The sequence below is a fragment of the Cebus imitator genome, unplaced genomic scaffold (genome assembly GCF_001604975.1).
Source record: "Cebus imitator isolate Cc_AM_T3 unplaced genomic scaffold, Cebus_imitator-1.0 Scaffold23, whole genome shotgun sequence".
In the NCBI taxonomy this organism is placed as follows: domain Eukaryota; kingdom Metazoa; phylum Chordata; class Mammalia; order Primates; family Cebidae; genus Cebus; species Cebus imitator.
This window is the reverse complement of record NW_016107338.1, coordinates 4712743-4733367: the sequence shown is the minus strand read 5'-3', so window position 1 is coordinate 4733367 and position 20625 is coordinate 4712743. Positions and strand designations below refer to the sequence as shown.

Below are 20625 nucleotides of genomic sequence, written 5' to 3'. Positions count from 1 at the left end.
AGGTAGAGTGAGGGGAGTTCTTTTATAACATTTTAAAGAACACTAACAGAAAGTCAAAACAGCCTTTCAAATAATTTCCAAAGTTACCAAAGTTTCAGGTAATGAGTCCAGTTAATGGAGAGCTCAAATGTAAAATATTAGAATGTGAAGGTAAATAATATAAGATAAAGACAAGTGAACACCTGAGTCAAGCAACATCTGCTTTTGTTTTCCTAGATCAGGAAGTGTGCTGCACCACTGGAATGAAATCTATTACTTTGTGGAACAGCTGGCTCATAAATTCATCAGGTGAGAAACGCTATGAATTTGCTTCACTTGTAGTTCTCTGTCATGAGTCAAACCAGTCATGTTTGCTATTTTATTAATAGCAAATACTAAATACTTTGGGGATGTTTTTCAACTAAGGTGGGCTCTCAGATCTTGGACCAGAGACTGTTTACTTTGTTTTCATCTTTGCCACATTTTAGAGTAACTTTTGGCTTTATGTTTTTGAGAGGAATCAAATATGGTTATGAGACCAAAAATATTTAGCATTCTCCTTTCTCTGTTGAATAGCATATTCTTATTACCTTTAACATTTTTCTTGCATGGTGCATCATGCTGCAGCAATTGTTATATCTTAGCTGGACTCACGTGTAGGAAGTACAGCGTGTAGGATGAAGTATTCATCCTGGATTGCCCAGAAATTTCCCAGTTTTAGCACTGAAAGTCTCACATCCTAGGAGGAACGCTCCTTAGTCCTGAGCAAAATGTGACAATTGGTCACTAAACACACAATTGGTATACTATCAGGTAGAATCCTCTGAGCATTTTCAACACCACTTTCCCAGGCAAGACAATGCAATTTCAAACATAGTCACTGCAAATATCATGGGAGTCTTGGACTTTCCAGGGAGTATGGAAGCTCACTAGTAAAGGAAATGAGGCCACTTTGTCCCTCTGTGTGCAGCCTCCAAGGGATAACACAACAGTAATAGTTTTCATGGAGTGCTTGACACAAGTTGTCAACGTCTTCAGTAAAATTGGTCTGATCATCGTAAATTCTAACACAGCTCCACTTCATGCTGATGTCCTCCATAGAGTCTTCCAGTTGATCGGAGTGACCATAAAGTTCTTCTTTGAATAAGATTCTTTTTATTTTTTATTTTTATTTTTTTTCTTGAGATGGAGCCTTGCTCTGTCACCAGGCTGGAGTGCAGTGGCGTGATCTCGGCTGACTACAACATCCGCCTCCCAAGTTCAAGCCATTCCCCTGCCTCAGCCTCCTGAGTAGCTGGACTAAAGTTGCGTGCCACCATGCCCAGATAATTTTTTGTATTTTAGTAGAGATGGGGTTTCACCATGTTGGCAAGGATGGTCTCAATCTCCTGACCTCATGATCCACCTGCCTCAGCCTCCCAAAGTGCTGGGATTACAGGTGTGAGCCACCGTGCCCAGCCAAGTAAGGTTCTTTATCTCAGAATACAGGTTATCCTCTAAGCCCTGGGTAGTGACAGACAGGTTCCCCTCAAATTCAGCTATTGACCTCAACATATACCTATCTGCCTAATGGGAGGGAAAGGGTTAGGAGGTGGCTTGTCTTGTTATGCCCAAAATTGGAAGGTACAGCAGGAAGCATCTAAACCCAGATGATAGGAAAAACAGATGCTGAGAGGACAGAAGGGAGAAAAAAGCACATGGGTGGTGGTAGAAAATGTTTTAAAGGATCATAGAAACTAAGAATTAAAAGGAATGACTTCCCAGCCTATCCTAGGAGGCATTGTGTAACTCTCTACTTGAATACCTCTGGTGAAAAATCACTGCCTTTTGAGGCAAAAGTCCAATAGTTGGACAATTCCAGTTTTCATAAATCTTTTTGTCATTAAGCCAAGATGTCCTTTCCTCACTCGCAGCCATTGGTCCTTTAGAGTGATATAAAACAAGTCTGCCTCCACACCCTTCACAGTGTCTGCTCTGTCTCTAATTGCTCTTCTGGACTTCTGCTCCCTCTGAAGCGGAGGAGTCTAGTGGAATAGGCTTTGAAGTCAGGCAGATGTGGGTTTGAATCTAAGTTCCATTGTGCAGCTATAGCAATTAACCAACCATGGCTGAAGCCTAGATTATATATGAGGCTTATAAGAGAAAACATGTGCAAGCCAACTAGTCCATCACCTGGCTTAGAATGGGCCCACAACATCTTTTCAGTTCCTTCAGCAATTCCAGACTCTTCACTGTCTTAGAATCAAAAAATTGTGGGCAGGGGCAAGGGAGGGGATTAAGAGAACACTTGATCCAATTCCTGTGCTTTATACATGAAGAAACTGAGGACCAGGGAGGTTGACATGGCTTAATCCAGACAAGGCACCCTTCTCTGGTTGTCTCTGCTAACCCCACTTGGCCATGGAGCCCCTCAAAGTGTGGAACCAAGACCTTGCCACACACAAACTCCACGAGGTAGAGGCTGGGCTGTAGTCTGATGACATTCACAGCCCAAGTGCCCATAACAGTGCCAGATACATAGTCCATGCTCAGTCAATATGGGCGACTGGATGAATGGGCGATTTTCATTTATTTATTCATTTTAATTAAAAGTCTAAGGCAGCCGGGACTGCAGGGGAGAAATTTTATTCGATAACAGTGGCTAATATCAGTATAAGTACATCATTTCTAATCTCTGTGGGATTTTTGACATTTTAAGTCATTTTATTTATCTTTATTCTGACCCTTGGTCATTTTTCTGACAATGATTCTAATGCTTTGCCGTTTCCTCAAGGCTTCAATCTACACCTCACACCCATCACTCTCAGCAAAGAATCTCACCTCCTACTTCACCAAGAATCCAGCAAGCAGTGGACATGTTCAAGTTCCAATCTACTCCTAAAAGATGCATATATGTCCTTCCCACTAGCCTCTGAGATCCAAGTTTCCCTCCTATGTAAGGCCAACCTCTCCATTTTAGTCCAGTTTTATCCCATCATCTCCCATCTCCTCCAGGTCTTTGTTTCTGTCTTGTATTCTTCTCTACCTCTCCCCTGGCTCCTTCCCCACAGTCTACAAACACAGACTAATCTCTCCTGCCCCTCGTCCCAAAAAAGCAATGGCAGTGAATCTCTTGCTTTTGTCTTCCTATAGATGGGACCCTATTTCTTTACTGGTTTCTCACTCACATGTCTTTGAAGACTGGTCATCTGCGTGTCCTTACTTCTCATTCATTCCTTAACCCAATGTTCTCTGGTCCTCATCCCCACTCTTCACTGCTTGCTCTCACCAAGTTCACTAAGGGATGACCCAGAGGAAAAATCCAGGAGCACTTTGCAGCCCTTAGTCCACTGGATATAGGGGTCTCAGTGGATGCAGACTTATCCTTCCTTGAAACTCTCTCCTCCACTGGCCCTTGTTCTGCTTCCATCTCACTGGCCTCAGCCAGCCCTTCCCACGCTGCTGGTGGTTTTCTGTTTGGCTCACTTCCCTCCTCACTGCTAACACTCTCTCTGAACAACTCTGCCCACATCAGTATGCTGAGGACTTCCAAATTATGCCTCTAGCCTAGACTCATATGCCAGTTGCCTCTTGGAGACCTTTGTTTTCCACATTTAAAGTTTATTATTTCCAGAGCTGAACTTGATGGAAGCGGAACAGTATAGAATGTGGCAGTTAGGAGCCCAAGTTCTAGGACACAGTGTCTGCTGCCCCAGTACTGGTGAAGTAGTTACAGACAGCACGGGGTCATAAACAGAAAGCTGAAGTCTGTTTTAGGGACCAATATTCAATTCCCCAGGTATTGCCTGCGCTGCATCAAATGTTGAACATCACGCAACGGGCTTCCAAAGATGCATCAGGCACATGGTAATAAATGTAGAGTTTATCCTGGAGGCAGTAGGAGCCACTGGAAATTTTATACCAGTTAAGTGACAGGGTATAATTTTTGTTTTAGGAAAATAATTCTGGGAGCAGTGTGAAGAGTGAATTGGAGCAAAGAACGCTCCTAGGCAAGACACCAGCTAGGAAATTGTAGTGGTCAGACAATTGAGGCCAGGATCTTAAGTTAAGAAATGGGAAGTGAGGCAGGTTCGAGAAACACTTGGGGAACTGGAACTATAAGTTTCAGAGCCCGATGAGGTGTAGAAGGTTATTTCATTGTGAAGAAATAGATTGATATTATCACAGAAGAATAAGTTGAATACACAGAACAGCATTGCACTACTGAATCCCTGCAGTCTGGTGGTCCATCTTGCAGATTGAGAAACAAATTCACCCTCAGGTGAGAGTGCTTCTGCCTCCAGAGTGTGACTCTTACATTGAGAATGCTCCTGAGCACTGCCATATAAAAACCATGCCAATTTATTCATTAATAATGCTGCCAAATGGAATAGATATTCTTATGACCAGTCAGCACATTCTGTCCTTAGAGGATAACCTCCTTGGGAAGCCAAGGAGAAATTAAAAGTTGATGGTGATTCCACTTTCAGATCAAAGGAAGTTTGTTATATGATGTTAATGGCTGATGGCATCAAGCTGCAACTCATCATTAGAGAATACACCAGACTACTGTGGAAACATTATCAAATTTTGTCTATTGGGATGCCTTTTTATAGACACCATACAGACTGGTCCCCTGTTGGAACACACTTCTTCGAACAGAACCCAGGGCAACAAGGAAGTTTATCATTCTAACTTGTAATCCACACTCCCCGAGCAGAAGCAGCCTCCAAGAAGACCCAGAGTATCTTCTCTTTGACCTATACTTCAAGTACACTGCTGGCTAATTAACACCTGCAATGCCAGCCTTAGAGGCCCCCTGTGCATTCAGGGTCATCAGCTCTGGCAACCATGATAGAGCAGGAGGGACAGGGAGGGAGCCTGAAGGGAGTGGCATGCACAGTCTTATTATCTGTCCTCATAGAGCTTCTTTTCCTTTCCAGCCCACAGCTGAGAATGTCCTTTATTGTCTTCTCCACTCGAGGAACAACCTTAATGAAACTGACAGAAGACAGGTAAGCATACTTCTCATCCCTGTTGTTAAAAAGTCAATCACCCCATTCAGAAAACAGGAGTTTCTGATCCCTTATTAACAGAAGGAGAAACTGAGGCCATATCACCTTCCTGAGAATAGCAAACAACCCAGACCAGACCCAGCCTCCACATTCTTTCCAGTTTACCTTGCTGCCTTCTGTTTAACAGAGAATCATAAAATCCAAGACACTTGTGTGACTTGCCTTCAATATTGGCCAAGGAGGTTAAGAAGCTCTGAGGAGGTGTCTCTAGCCATCTCAAGATGCCTCATCTTGCTCAGTCTTTAGACAATGCCATCCTTTATGCAGAGATGTCTTTTGTTCAGCGATGGGGAGCTAAACACCCCTCTTATCTGTTCTTCACATCCTGCTACAACCCAGGACTTCCCAGTGCAGCTTCATGCTGGCTGACATGCTCTCTGCATGAGAGTTTGGCCAAGAGACGAGGTTCACACATCACTTGCAGGTGTTTTGTGTGTTAATGCCTGCAGCTTCTGGGAAGTTGAAGGGGGCAGCGGGGTCAGGTATTTATAAACACTATCAGAATGCCAAGGCTTCTAGACCCGTTTTGGTTTGTTATGCTTGTTGGAATTAGTCATTCTCTGAATCTAATTGGAACTAATTTTTGTGTGCCTTAACTTCACTTCTATTTTCCTGCTCCGAAGATAAGACAGAGGGTAGAGTCCCTGGTTTGCTGGAAGCAGCATTTCATATGGGTCAAATGTGCATCGAACAACAGCCAGAAATGCCTTGCTGAAGGCTGTGTGGGTTTCATGTAGTGACTGCTTGGCCTAGGTCAGCTGGCAAAGCATAGCGTGGTTCACGGACACACCCCCAACCTTATCAGCCTATGGAAGAGATGTGGGCCAGAGCTCTCTGAAACTCTTTCTCAGTAGACTGGCTAAAAGAATCAGGCTTTCAGATCTTCCAAGCTAGTACTGCTTCTGAAATATATGACTTGGCAGTGTTTTAGTTGAGCACAGAAATTTATATTTTTCTATCTCACTTGATCTTCACAATATCCGTATAAAACAGTTAAGGGTCCATTAATATACCTGTATAATAATTGAAAAACCTTATAGAATTAAGAAAAACTTGTTCAAAAGCAAGACATGAATTGGCAAAGACTTTCATTTCAGCAAAAGATTTTGGATAAATCAAAAGAAATAATATCAAAGATGTACAGCTGATCCTTATCAACATTTTGAACTGAATGGGTCCACTCATACATGGGTATTTTTTAACCAAATGCAGATCAAAAATACGGTATTCACGGGATGCAAAACCCACATATATGGAGGGCTGACTTCTAGTATCTGCAGGTTCTGTAGGACTGACTGCATGGATTTTGGTATGCTCAGGGATCATGAACCAATCCTCTGCCTATAGTGTGGAATGACTGTATCTGTATTTAGTTCCTGAGATCAAATACACATAGGGTAAAGCTATGAGAAGATGAAAAAACAGAATGGAAAATAAATATAATGTGTTAAGATACAGTAAAGAAACTACAATTAGACTAATAATGCCTACCATTTGTGTCTTTTATCTGCAAAGCACTTTACATATCATTTTTTATTTATCCTCATATAACCATTGTACTCTATTGTCTAATGGGAAGGAACTATGCAGTCATTTGAATCATTGTTTTATATATGCGTTGTTTTTCTCTAACTGCTTTCACAGTTTCTTCTTTTTTAGTTCTTAGCAGTTTGATTATGTGCGGGGGCATGGACTTCTTTCAGGGTACCCAGTTTTGAATTTGCAAAGCTTCTTGAATCTATAAACATGTCTGTCACCATATTTGGAGAGTGTGCGGCTACTTGAGTTGGGGGACAGAAATTCTGGACCTCATGATACTGTGGTCATTTTTCTTGGTTTTAATTTTCTTCCCCAGTTCACCAATTTTGTTTACTTTCCAGTGAACTTGGTTGCTTTTTCTGTTGTAATAAGCAGGCGATATAGGGAGTAGCAAGTATACTCTATCTTGGTTGCTATTACTTGAGTTTTACAGATAGAGACACTGAGGTTCAAAAAAGTTTACATAACCTGCCGAGGTTATTCCACCAAACTAGTATTCTGATTCTGGATTCTAAATTTGGTCCAACTCCTGTAATTTGTATTGTATCATATTGCTCTTCCAAGACTTCCTGGCTTCATCAGTTTAAACAGTTGACACATTGTAACAAATTTTGCAGGTCACTTCATTAGTATAACAGAGTGTACAATATCAATTTAAGTACTGTTAGAGTAAAATAATGTTAACTACTACCTATGATTCCCTGGAAACTCCAAAAATAGTCTTGTTCTTACATTAATTGAAATACTTCAAGTGTGTCATCATTTGGAAATGAGACCATGTCAAGAAGTTCAACTATTCATTTGAAAGAATACATGCTCAATTTAATCAAATGCAATTTTGCCATCTGTCAAGATGGTGATATTTTTTCTTTTACCTACTAGTACAGTGAATGTCATAAAAATCATTTTTAAATAATGAATCATTCTAGTATTTCTATATACATCTGGTTATGAAATATTCTTTTAATATATATCTGAATTCTGTTTTTTTATATTATTCAGAAATTTAGCACCGCTATTTATAATTGCAATTGGGCTGTCATTGTCCTTTCTATTTCCACCTTTTCTCATAATATTTTTGATTCTTTTTTATTTAAATTGTTTTTCTTCTAAAATTTATTATGATGTAAGGTACAAGGTCAATGTCCAGTGTTTCCCCGATTGATTAGCCAGTTCTTCCCACCATTGCATAATAATCTTTTACCAACAACTTGAATAGTTAAACTCTTTGCTAGGCTTGGGTTTATTACTGGGTTTTCTATTCTGTTCTGTTTTTCTGTTTGTTTCTATACTTGGATCACATTGTTTTAATTAGTTTTAACATCTGGAGGACGAGTCTATCCACATTTCTAATCTTGGGTGAAAATCTCCTTGGTCTTTACTGGATTTTTCCAACCATATACATGTTAAATAACTTTTTATGTTTCCAGATATCCCTGGGATTTTCACTCGAACTGTGTGAAAAACACAGATTAACTCAGCAGCAACGGCACTGCATTATTTTCTATACTTATTTCCTTATTTAGGGATATATCACATCTCATTTATGTCCCTCAGTGCAGTTTTGTTCTTTTCTTCAAATTAGTCTAATTGTTAACTTTTTTTCCCCAGGCATCTTAAAGTGTTGCTTTTATTGTGAAAGAAATGTTTTACTGTTGTATTTTCCAAATTGTCATTCTTCACTCTTGACTGGTGAACCTATAGTTTGTGATCCATGGGCTTCTATTGAACTCCATAAAATGATTTGCAAAAGTGTGCATGTCAGTGGGTTTTCTGTAGAAGAGGCCTACAGCCCCCATCCCCATCCCCTGCCAAAAAAAAAGCTTAAAAAATATTAATTTTGGGAAAAACAATAGGTTTCCAACAGGTATTTTATAGATTTAGTTCTATTATTTTTATTATTATTTTAATTAAGAGGGTGTCTTGGTCTGTCACCCAGGCTGGAGTGCAATGATGCGATCTCGGCTTACTGCAACCTCCACCTCCCAAGTTCAAATGATTCTCCTGCCTCAGCCTCCCTAGTAGCTGGGATTACAGGTGCGCACCACCACACCAGGCTAATTTTTGTATTTTAATAGAGATGGGAGTTTCATCATGTTGGTCAGACTGGTCTCAAACTCCTGACTTTAAATAATCCGCCTACCTCAGCCTTCCAAAGTGCTGGGATTACAGGTGTGAGCCACCATGCCTACTCTCTTATCCCACCACTTTAATAAAACATTTTCTTAGTTCTAGTAGTTTTCCAGTTAATTTAACAATTTTATTCATCAAAGTATACATATTTTCTAACATCCATGGATACTAAATAAAATTTGATCATGTTGTAGTCCACCAACAAACATTAATAAACTAAAAAATAGAAAGTATATAAATTGAATTTTTAAAACCTGCAGACTCTGGAAATTGAGAAAAGGGTAAACAAAATGTGAAAATTGTGAAACCCTTTTCCTAAATCATCCTAAATGAAAAATAGTAAATATAGCTATTAAAAAATTAACAATATTAAGAACAGGACATGTCAAAACTATATCAGATTTAAAGTATAATTTATACTATTAAAGCTTTTATTATTTAGAAAGAAAGTATAGTGGATAATCTTTTTTGTTTTTTTGAGATAGAGTCTCGCTCTGTTGCTCAGGCTAGAGTGCAATGGTGAGATGTCAGCTCACTGCAACCTCCACCTTCCGGGGTCAAGGGATTCTTGCCTTCCTAGTAGCTGGGATTACAGGTGCACACCAACATACGCAACTAATTTTTGTATTTTTAGTAGAGATGGTGTTTCACCATGTTGGCCAGGCTGGTCTCGAAATCCTGGCCTCAAGTGATCAGGCCGTCTTGGCATCCCAAAGTCCTGGGATTATAGATGTGAGCCACCATGCTGGGCAATTATCTTTTATTTTGAGAAGCCAGAAAAACTTGCAATGTAAGAAGCAGGCAGAATTAATAATAGTAAAAAAATAAAATAATGAATCGTAAAATTTAAAAATATATAAAACAGAACTTATGAATAAATATAAGAAACCATTAGGTAATTTGAATGGGGCAAATAAGAGAAAAGAAAATAGCTTTACATGACTGTAGGAAAGGGATATAACCAAAGATACAGAAGAGCTTTTGAAAATGAAAAAGATAGGTGATAAATTTAAAATGTCAACATATTAGTAATTTCTACCATTTCTCAAGGTAGAAAACATGATAAAAACAATAACACAAAAAGCTGAGGTAACTGTCAAAGAGCTTCTTCAATCATAATTTAAGTTTTGATAGTTTTCCTCTGAGTTGTATCAAACTTGGAACAAACATTTGCTTTCTATATTAGTTAAGCAATTCTGCAGCTTATAGAAAGATTGCCTGCTCATTTTTCCAAGCTCATGTAATCCTTTTACTCCCAACCTGATAAAGATTGTATGAAATAAAGCCCCAGAATACTCTCACTATTAAATATTGATGATTAATATCTTCGAGCTTATATTAAATAAACACAATAAAACATAGCAAACCATGTTAAAGTTTATTCTAGGAATGTAAGTTTGGTGTTTCATTAGGATTGATTGATTAGTTAATTTATTATACAGCACACTCTGTTGCCCAGGCTGGAGCGCATTGGTGTGATTATGCCTCACTACAGCCTTTACCTCCCAGGCTTCAATCAGTCCTCTCACCTCAGCCTCCTGAGTAGCTGGGACCACAGATGTGTGACAACACACCTGGCTAATTTTAATTTTTTTTTGATAGTGACAGGGTCTCCCTTTGTTGCTCAGGCTGGTCTTTGAACTCCAGGGCTCAACTGATCCTCCTACCTCAGCTTCCCGAAGTGCTGGGATTACAGGTGTGAGCTACTGTGCCAGGCTCATTAGGAGAGCTTTTGATTTCAAATTTTACTTTGAGAGGTCAAAGGAGATAGAAGAAAGACATAACTATTTTGATATGGCAAAAGGGTATTTAATATAACAACTATTACAGATAAATAATTTTTAATAATCTCACATTTGAAGAATCCTTCCTTAACATAGTAGATAAAATTTATGAAGTTAGCATCCAATACAATGCATAATTGTGAAACCCAACAGAGAATTAAAGTCTGAAAATTTTAGAATGTAAGAAGATACACAGGAAGACATACTAGCTATAAATATTAGAAAAAAGAACAGAATTAATCACAGATATTACAATCACCACATTGGAAAACCACTAAAGGTGGCAAAAAGATTATTTTATATTGACTAGAAGCACACTCCATAATGAAAACACACAGAAGCCAAGTAAGATGATGTAAATTAGAAGGCAATATGTTGGAAATAAAGCAGTCATGGTGGAAAATGCAAAATGAGTATCTTCACAGATCAAGTAAACAAAAATATAAAATATTTAAAAATGTAATATTTCTTTTAAATTCTCCACATCCTCTCCAGCATCTGTTGCCTCCAGTTTTTTTAATGACCACCATTCTAACAGGCATGAGATGGTATCTCAGTATAGTTTTGATTTGCATTTCTCTAATGACCAGTGATGATGAGCATTTTTTCATATGTTTCTTGGCCTCATATATGTCTTCTTTTGTTAAGTGTCTGTTCATATCCTTTGCCCACTTTTGAATGGGTTTGTTTTTTTTCTTATAAATCTGTTTTGGCTCTTTGTAGATTCTGGATATTAGCCCTTTGTCAGATTGGTAGATGGCAAAAATTTTTTCCCATTCTGTTGGTTGCCAATTCACTCTAATGATTGTTTCTTTTGCTGTGCAGAAGCTCTGGAGTTTAGTTAGATCCCATTTGTCTATTTTGGCTTTTGTTGCCAATGCTTTTGGTGTTTTAGTCATGAAGTCCTTGCCTATGCCTATGTCCTGAATGGTTTTGCCTGGGTTTTCTTCTAGGGTTTTTATGGTGTTAGGCCTTATGTTAAAGTCTTTAATCCATCTGGAGTGAATTTTAGTATAAGGTGTCGGGAAGGGGTCCAGTTTTCTGCTTTCTGCACATGGCTAGCCAGTTTTCCCGACACCATTTATTAAACAGGGAATCCTTTCCCCATTGCTTGTTTTTGTGAGGTTTGTCAAATATCAGATTGTTGTAGCTGTGTGACGTTGCCTCTGAGGGCTCTGTTCTGTTCCATTGGTCTATATTTCAGTTTTGGTACCATGCTGTTTTGATTACTGTAGCCTTGTAGTGTAGTTTGAAGTCAGATAGCATGATGCCTCCAGCTTTGTTCTTTTTGCTTAGAATTGACTTGGCTATGCAGGCTCTCTTTTGGTTCCATATGAAGTTTAAGGTAGTTTTTTCCAGTTCTGTGAAGAAGGTCATTAGTAGCTTGATGGGGATAGCATTGAATATATAAATTACTTTGGGCAGTATGGCCATTTTCACGATATTGATTCTTCCTAACTATGAGCGTAGAATGTTTCTCCATCTGTTTGTGTACTCTCTTATTTGGTTGAGCAGCGGTTTGTAAAAATATGGAATGCTTCATGAATGACATGCTGAATTTCTTTTTAAGAATATTTGTATTATATTTTATAAACATATCAACAATGATTATTTAAACTTACTGTAAGATTTACTGATTTCATTGAATATATATGAATACCCACACATACATTCACACACATACTTCCTTTCCAGTACTTAAGTTTTAATTTCATATTTTTAATTCCTCAGCTTACTGAGTCTTTTTTTTAGGTAAGATTTTCCTGAAGAATATGTAAATATTAAGCCTTCTAAGTCCCTATTTATATGAGAAATTTTTCTGTTCACCTCCAGGTAAATATTTCCATTGAATATAAAGTTCTTATAGCTTAACTATCTTTCCCCTTAAATTTTCTAAAGACAGAGTCAACTTACAAGTATTAGAAAGGAAAGATGCCAATACAATACATTTCTCCTATGTGGGCAGCCTGTTTTCTCCTCCCAGCTGCTTATAGAATTTTTCTCTTTATCATACATTTCTTTTTTTAAATATTAACAGATTATTTCCAGGTGTACTCCTTTCATTAATTTCGTACAGTACTTCATATAGTACTTGAGTCATTCTATCTGAAGACTTAATAAACTTTTTCAGCTTAAAACCTTTTTCTTCTATACCTTTTGTGATTAACATTTCTTCTGTCTATTCATTCAATTCTTGAATCTAACCAATATCTCTTTTATATTCCGAGTATAATTTTTTTATCTTTCTATCATTTTTCTTTGACAGCTGAGAGAATGATCCATTCAGGTCCTGTAATTGCCAGTCTAAATTGTTTATTTTGTTTTTTGTTTCTGTTTTCCCAGTAAACCAGCTTACTTTTCACTGCTTCCATTGCATTTTTCAACTGATAATTAATATCTTTCATCCCTAAAAATACATTTCTGTTTCTAAATTTTTTCACATAGGTATGACCTTGCTGTTGAAGGTATGTCTTCAACATAAATATAAATTAGAATTGGTTTTATGTGCTGCCTTGTTTTTTACATGAGTTTATTTCAAAGGGAGATATTTTTCAAATTCCTAAAATTGGTCCTCTTCTTCTCAAACTGCTGAGACTTTTTCTGAGTATAGTGACTTAAAAATGGAACCACATAGGCTTTTGAGTACTAGGGTGTGGGAAAAGTTCTGCAGCAGATTATGCAAGATCTTTGTTGAAAATATTAAGAGCTCAGGCTAAGGAAAATGGGAACATTCAAATGTAGTGAAATTTTATTTTAGGCAGACTAGAGACCCAGCAGTCTTTTCAAGGCAAAGAGGAAGTTGAAGCTAAAGGAAGATGGCCAGATGTAGATGCGGAATCATTGTTTAGAACTAGCTTCCTTTGCCTCCCCGCCATCCCCCAGGCTTTTCTTCTTGTGCCCTAGGATCTCAGGATGGTGGGTCCTTCCCTCACTCTGACTTCAGCAGCTTCACATCATGCAGGAACCCTAAGTTTCTGGAATCCTTGCCTATTTTTCAGCAGTGAAGAAACATTTTCTCTATAGCTACCCAGTACACACTGCCTCTGCATGTATTCTTATCTCTGTAATGTTCAAATGGAAACCACTACTATGTGTATGTACATAAAATATGCATATGTGTGTATATCTAAATATAATCTTTTATTAAGGGGTTATTATATCCCAGTAGCCTAGTATACTTTCCTCATCTACCTAATAGTATCTACCTAATTTAGTAGTTTTGAGAATTACATTTATTATATGTATTATCAACGATGGGGATATTGACATAGAGAAAGCTCACAGCCACTATAATGTGAAAGGGTAGGAACCTAAATTTGAACTCAAGAAGCATGATCTCAGTGTTCATATTCTTAATTACTATACTGTAGGATTTCTCATGATTTTACTATGATATACAGTTTTAAATTTAAAACACATCCAAGCATATACAATTCACCACCCAAACCCTCTGACATCTTCAAGAAAACAGTTCCCTAAGGCAGCCTATGCCCTCTACACATTTCATCTTCATGGGCTTTTGGAAACCGGAGTTTGGAAATACTCCTCACAAAGAGGTAAAGAGGTAGCATCAGCATTTCACAGATGGGGATAAGAGGTTAAGTATCTTGCTTATTGCTTAAGGAGGTAGAATGGAAGCCAAGAACACTTGGCCCCAACTGCCGTGTGGAAACCAAGAGACCACACGTCTGTCTCCCTCTCAGTCATCCTTTGGTTTGGTTGAGAGTGTGGTTTTGCTATTAGTGTCACAGGGGAAAATGACATACTCTGAACACATCACTTGATTCCTGGAGCAGAATGATTACAGGCTGCCATTACCAAAAGACATATTTCTAAAGGCCTTTTCTAAATTTAAAAGTAACAAGGAGAAACAGTCTTAAGATATTTAGTGCTTGAAAGAACTTGGATTCATTTCATTTTGAGGTACTGTTCTTTTAGTTGTGTGAGGGCTTGATGGTGAAATTAAGAGAAATGGTGAGGGAGTGGAGCATTTGTTTATTCTCTTGCCTTGTTGATTGGGAGATAATATTATGTGTTCTGAGTCCACAGGCAAGTTCCTTACCTCTCTCTGCCTCTGTTTCTTTATCTATAAAGTGAATGCAATGGTGATCCCCACTTCACGGAACTGTTGGAAGGCTTAAACATGCAGGCACATAATAAGTGGTCAATTAACATTAGTCGTTGTTACTGTTGTGGTTGTTGTTAGGGGGTTTTATAAACAGCTAAGGAATGGCCCCAAATCCTCCTGGACAAATCCTACTCCAAGTCATTACAGAAGGCCCAACAGTAATTCAAAGAATGAGTCCCCAGCTCTCCTTGGCCTACATCCTTCTCTGAATTTTAACATTTGGCCAGTCTATCCCTATATAGAGGGATGCAGGTAGAAAATGCTGCCTCAATATGAGGCCAGATAAAAATTATCGTTTCCTCTGTGTAATGGTTATAGGGAGACTTCTTCCAGATAAGGACACGCAGGCAATGTCTCTACAGAAGGTTTGTCTAAGGTGTGTCCATGTTGGTTATAACAATGGTAAAAAGAAACCACCTTGGAGCAATTTAGCAGGTCTGGGAAGAGATTGATTTGTGAGAGTGGTATAGTCTACTACTTCTCAATCTCATCCTCTGGAGTACCCCTGTTAGTAGAAGGAAGTAAAAGTGTACCCCCTGGGGCCCCACAGTATAGTTTGAAGTGGCTGGTTGAAAGCAACAACTTTCTTTTTTTTTCTTTTTTATATATATACATTTATATATTTTATTGCATTTTTGGTTCTGGGGTACATGTGAAGAACATGCAGTCTTGTTGCATAGGTACATTCATGGCAATGTGGTTTGCTGCCTTTATCCCCATCATCTATATCTGCCATTTCTCCCCATGTTATCCCTCCCCAACTCCCTACCCCCCACTGTCTCTCCCCTAGTCCCCCCCAACACACCTCAGTGTGTGATGCTCCCCTCCCTGTATCCATGTGTTCTCATTGTTCATCACCCACCTATAAGTGAGAACATGTGGTGTTTGATTTTCTGTTCTTGTGTCAGTTTGCTGAGAATGATGGTTTCCAGGTTCATCCATGTCCCTACAAAGGACACAAACTCATCGGTTTTTATGGCTGCATTGTATTCCATGGTGTATATGTGCAACATTTTCCCTGTCCAGTCTGTCATCGATGGGAATTTGGGTTGGTTCCAAGTCTTTACTATTCTAAACAGTGCTGCAATGAACATTCCTGTGCATGTGATCTTATAATAGAACAATTTATAATCCTTTGGATATATACCCAATAATGGGATTGCTGGGTCAAATGGAATTTCTATTTCTAGGTCCTTGAGGAATCGCCACACTGACTTCCACAATGGGTGAACTAATTTACACTTCCACCAGCAGTGCACAAAGTGTTCTATTTCTCCAAATCCTCTCCAGCATCTGTTGTCTCCAGATTTTTTAATGATCGCCATTCTAACTGGCCTGAGATGGTATTTCAATGTAGTTTTGATTTACATTTCTCTAATGACCAGTAATGATGAGCATTTTTTCATGTTTCTTGGCCTCATATATGTCTTCTTTTGAAAAGTGTCTGTTCATATCCTTTGCCCATTTCTGAATGGTTTGTTTGTTTTTTTCTTGTAAATCTGTTTTATTTCTTTGTAGATTCTGGATGTAAGTCCTTTGTCAGACGGGTAGATTGCAAAAATTTCTTCCCATTCTGTTGGTTGCAGGCTCACTCTAATGATTTCTTTTGCTGTGCAGAAGCTGTGGAGTTTGATTAGGTCCCATTTGTCTGTTTTGGCTTTTGTTGCCAATGCTTTTGGTGTTTTAGTCATGAAGTCCTTGCGTATGCCTATGTCCTGAATGGTTTAACCTAGGTTTTCTTCTAGGGTTTTTATGCTGTTAGGTCTTAGGTTTAAGTCTTTAATCCATCTGGAGTTAATTTTAGTGTAAGGTGTCAGGAAGGGGTCCAGTTTCTGCTTTCTGCACATGGCTAGCCTGTTTGCCCAATGCCATTTATTAAACAGGGAATCCTTTCCCCATTGCTTGTTTTTGTGAGGTTTGTCAAATATCAGATTGTTGTAGATATGTGGCATTGCCTGTGAGACCTCTGCTCTGTTCCATTGGTCTGTATCTCTGTTTTGGTACCAGGACCATGCTGTTTTGATTACTGTAGCCTTGTTGTGTAGTTTGAAATCAGGTAGCATGGTGTCTCCAGCTTTGTTCTTTTTGTTTAGAATTGCCTTGGCTATACAGGCTCTCTTTTGGTTCCATATGAAGTTTAAGGTGGTTTTTTCCAGTTCTGTGAAGAAGATCATTGGTAGCTTGATGGGATAGCGTTGAATATATAAATTACTTTGGGCAGTATTGCCATTTCGACAATATTGATTCTTCCTAGCCATGACCATGGAATATTTCTCCATCTGTTGTGTCCTCTCTTATTTCATTGAGCAGTGATTTGTAGTTCTCCTTGAAGAGATCCTTTACATGCTTTGTTAGTTGTATTCCTAGTTATTTTATTCTCTTTGTAGCAATTGTGAATGGCAGTTAATTTGGATCTCTTTAAGTCTATTATTGGTGTATAGGAATGCTTGTGATTTTTGCACATTGATTTTGTGTCCTGAGACTTTGCTGAAGTTGCTTATCAGTTTCAGGAGATTTTGGGCTGAGATGATGGGGTCTTCTAAATATGCAATCATGTTGTCTGCAAATAGAGACAATTTGATTTCCTCCTTTCCTAATTGAATACCCTTTATTTCTTTTTCTTGTCTGATTGCTCTGGCTAGAACTTCCAATACTATATTGAATAGGAATGGTGAGAGAGGGCATCCTTGTCTAGTGCCAGATTTCAAAGGGAGTTCTTCCACTTTTTGCCCATTCAGTATGATATTGGCAGTGGGTTTGTCATAAATAGCTTTTATAATTTTGAGATACATTCTGTCGATACTTAGTTTATTGAGAGTTTTTAGCATAAACGCTGTTGAATTTTGTCAAAAGCCTTCTCTGCATCTATTGAGATAATTACGTGGTTTTTCTCTTTGGTTCTGTTTATATGGTGAATTACATTTATAGACTTGCATATGTTGAACCAGCCATGCATCCCCGGAATGAAGCCTACTGGTGGATAAGCTTTTTGATGTGCTGTTGCAATCAGTTTGTCAGTATTTTATTGAAATTTTTTGCCTCTATGTTCATCATGGATATTGGCCTGAAGTTTTCTTTTATTGTTGAGTCTCTGCTGGATTTTGGTATTGGGATGATGTTGGTCTCATAAAATGATTTGGAAGGATTCCCTCTTTTTGGATTGTTTGGAATAGTTTCAGAAGGAATGGTACCAGCTCCTCTTTGTATGACTGGTAGAATTTAGCTGTGAACCCATCTGGACCTGGGCTTTTTTTGGTTGGTAGACTATTAATTGCTGCCTCAACTTTAGCCCTTTTTATTGGTCTATCCCGGGTTTCTATTTCTTCCTTGATTAGGCTTGGGAGGATGCAAGTGTCCAGGAATTTATCCATTTCTTCCAGGTTTACTGGTTTATGTGCATCAAGTTGTTTGTAGTAATCTCTGATGGTGGTTTGTATTTCTGTGGAATCTGAGGTGATATCCCTTTTATCTTTTTTTATTGCATCTATTTGATTATTCTCTCTTTTCTTTTTTATCAGTCTGGCTAGTGGTCTGTCTATTTTGTTGATCTTCTCAAAAAACCAGCTCCTGGTATTATTGATTTTTTTTTGAAGGTTTTTTTGTGTCTGTATCTCCTTCAGTTCTGCTCTGATCTTAGTTATTTCTTGTCTTCTGCTCGGTTTTGAGCTTTTTGATCTTGCTCCTATAGCTCTTTCAATTTTGAGAATAGGGTATCGATTTTAGAGCTTTCCTTCCTTCTCATGTGGGCATTATTGCTGTAAATTTTCCTCTAGACACTGCTTTAAATGTGTCCCAGAGATTCTGGTTTGTTGTGTCTTCATTCTCATTGGTTTCAAAGAACATCTTTATTTCTGCCTTCATTTCATTGTTTATCCATTCAACAGCCAGTTGTTCAGTTGCCATGAAGTTGTGTGGTTCTGAGTTAGTTTCTGAGTTCTGAGTTCTAATTTGATTGCACTGTGGTCTGAGAGACTGTTTGTTATTATTTCCATTCTTTTGCATTTGCTGAGGAGTGATTTACTTCCAATTATGCGGTCAGTTTTTGAGTAGGTGTGATGTGGTGCTGAGAAGAATGTATATTCTGTGGATTTGGGGTGGAGAATTCTGTAAATGTCTGTTAGGTTTGCTTGGTCCAGGTCTGAGTTAAAGTTCTGGGTATCCTTGTTAATTTCCTGTCTCGTTGATCTGTCTAATACTGACAATGGAGTGTTAAAGTCTCCCACTATTATTGTGTGGGAATTTAGGTCTCTTTGTAGGTCATTAAGAACTTGCTTTATGTATCTGGGTGCTCCTGTATTGGATGTGTATGTATTTAGTATCGTTAGCTCTTCTTGTTGCATTGGTCCTTTTACCATTATGCAATGCCCTTCTTTGTCTCTTTATATCTTTGCGGGTTTAAAGTCTATTTTATCAGAGTCAAGAATTGTAACTCCTGCTTTTTTTTTGCTCTCCCTTTGCTTGGTAAATCTTCCTCCATCCCTTTATTTTGAGCCTATGTGTATCCTTGCAGGTGAGATGGGTTTCCTGAATACAGCACACCGATGGGTCTTGACTTTCTATCCAATTTGCCAGTCCGTGTATTTTGATTGGGGCATTTAGCCCATGTACATTTAAGGTTAGTTTTGTTATGTGTGAATTTGATCCTGCTATTTTGATGCTAGCTGGTGGTTTTGCCCATTAGTTGGTGCGGTTTCTTCATTGTGTCGATGCTCTTTACCATTTGGTACATTTCTGGAGTGGCTGGTAGTGGTTGTTTCTTTCTATGTTTAGTGCTTCTTTCAGGAGTTCTTGTAAAGCAGGCCTGGTGGTGATGTAATCTCTGAGCAATTGCTTGTTCGCAAAGGATTTTATTTCTCCTTCGCTCATGAAACTTAGTTTGGCTGGATATGTAATTCTAGGTTGAAAGTTCTTTTCTTTAAGGATGTTGAATATGAGCCCCCACTTTCTTCTGGCTTGTAGGGTTTCTATGGAGAGATATGCTGTGAGTCTGATGGGCTTCCTTTTTTGGGCAACCCGACATTTCTCTCTGGCTGCCTTTAGCATTTTTTTCTTAATTTCAACCCTGATGAATCTGATGACTATGTGCCTTGGGGTTCTTCTTGAGGAATATCTTTGTGGTGTCCTCTGCATTTCCTGGACTTGAATGGTGGCCTGCCTTGCTAGATTGGGGAAGTTCTCCTGGATAATATCCTGAAGAGTGTTTTCCAGCTTCGATTCATTCTCTCTGTCACATTCAGGTACACCTATCAAACGTAGATTAGGTCTTTTCACATAATCCCATATTTCACTGTGGCTATGTTCATTTCTTTTTACTCTTTTTCTCTAATCTTGCCTTCTCATTTCATTTCACTGAGCTGATCTTCAATCTCTGATATCCTTTCTTCTGCTTGGTCGATTCAGCTATTGAAACTTGTATTTGCTTAGCGAAGTTCTCGTGTTGTGTTTTTCAGCTCCATCAATTCATTTATATTCCTCCCTAAGTTGTTTATTCTCGTTAGCATTTCATCAAACCTTTTTTCAAGGTTCTTAGTTTCTTTGCATTCAGTTAGAACATGTTCTTTTAGCTCAGAGAAGTTTGTTATTACCCACCTTTTGAAGCTTGTTTTTGTCAATTCATCAGACTCATTCTCCATCCAGCCTTGTTCCTTTGCTGGTGAGGAGTTGTGATCCCTTGAAGGAGGAGAGGTGTTCTGGTTTTGGGTGTTTTCATCCTTTTTGCACTGGTTTCTTCCCATCTTTGTGGATTTATCTACCTGTGATATTTGTAGTTGGTGACTTTCAGATGAGGTCTCTGAGTGGACATCCTGTTTGTTGATGATGAATTTATTTTTTTCTGTTTTTTAGTTTTCCTTCTAACAGTCAGGCCCCTCTGCTGTAGGACTACTGGAGGTCCACTCCAGACCCTGCTTGCCTGGGGATCACCTGCAGTGGCTGCAGGACAGTAAGGGTTGCTGCCAATTTCTTTTCTGCTATCTTTGTCCCAGAAGTATACCCACCAGATGTCAGC

The 20625-nt window shown here is 38.6% G+C and overlaps 1 protein-coding gene across 3 annotated transcripts in view; it reads left to right on the top strand.

Annotated features, from left to right (window-relative positions):
• Window positions 1–20625, top strand: part of ANTXR1 (ANTXR cell adhesion molecule 1) — a 270413-nt gene that overhangs the window by 25653 nt on the left and 224135 nt on the right. For all 3 annotated transcript variants that reach the window (XM_017522085.2, XM_017522087.2, XM_037736156.1), the window contains exons 2-3: window positions 217–288; window positions 4902–4973. In XM_017522085.2, coding sequence (XP_017377574.1) covers window positions 217–288; window positions 4902–4973 — 144 coding nt within the window. The remainder of the gene's footprint in view (window positions 1–216; window positions 289–4901; window positions 4974–20625) is intronic.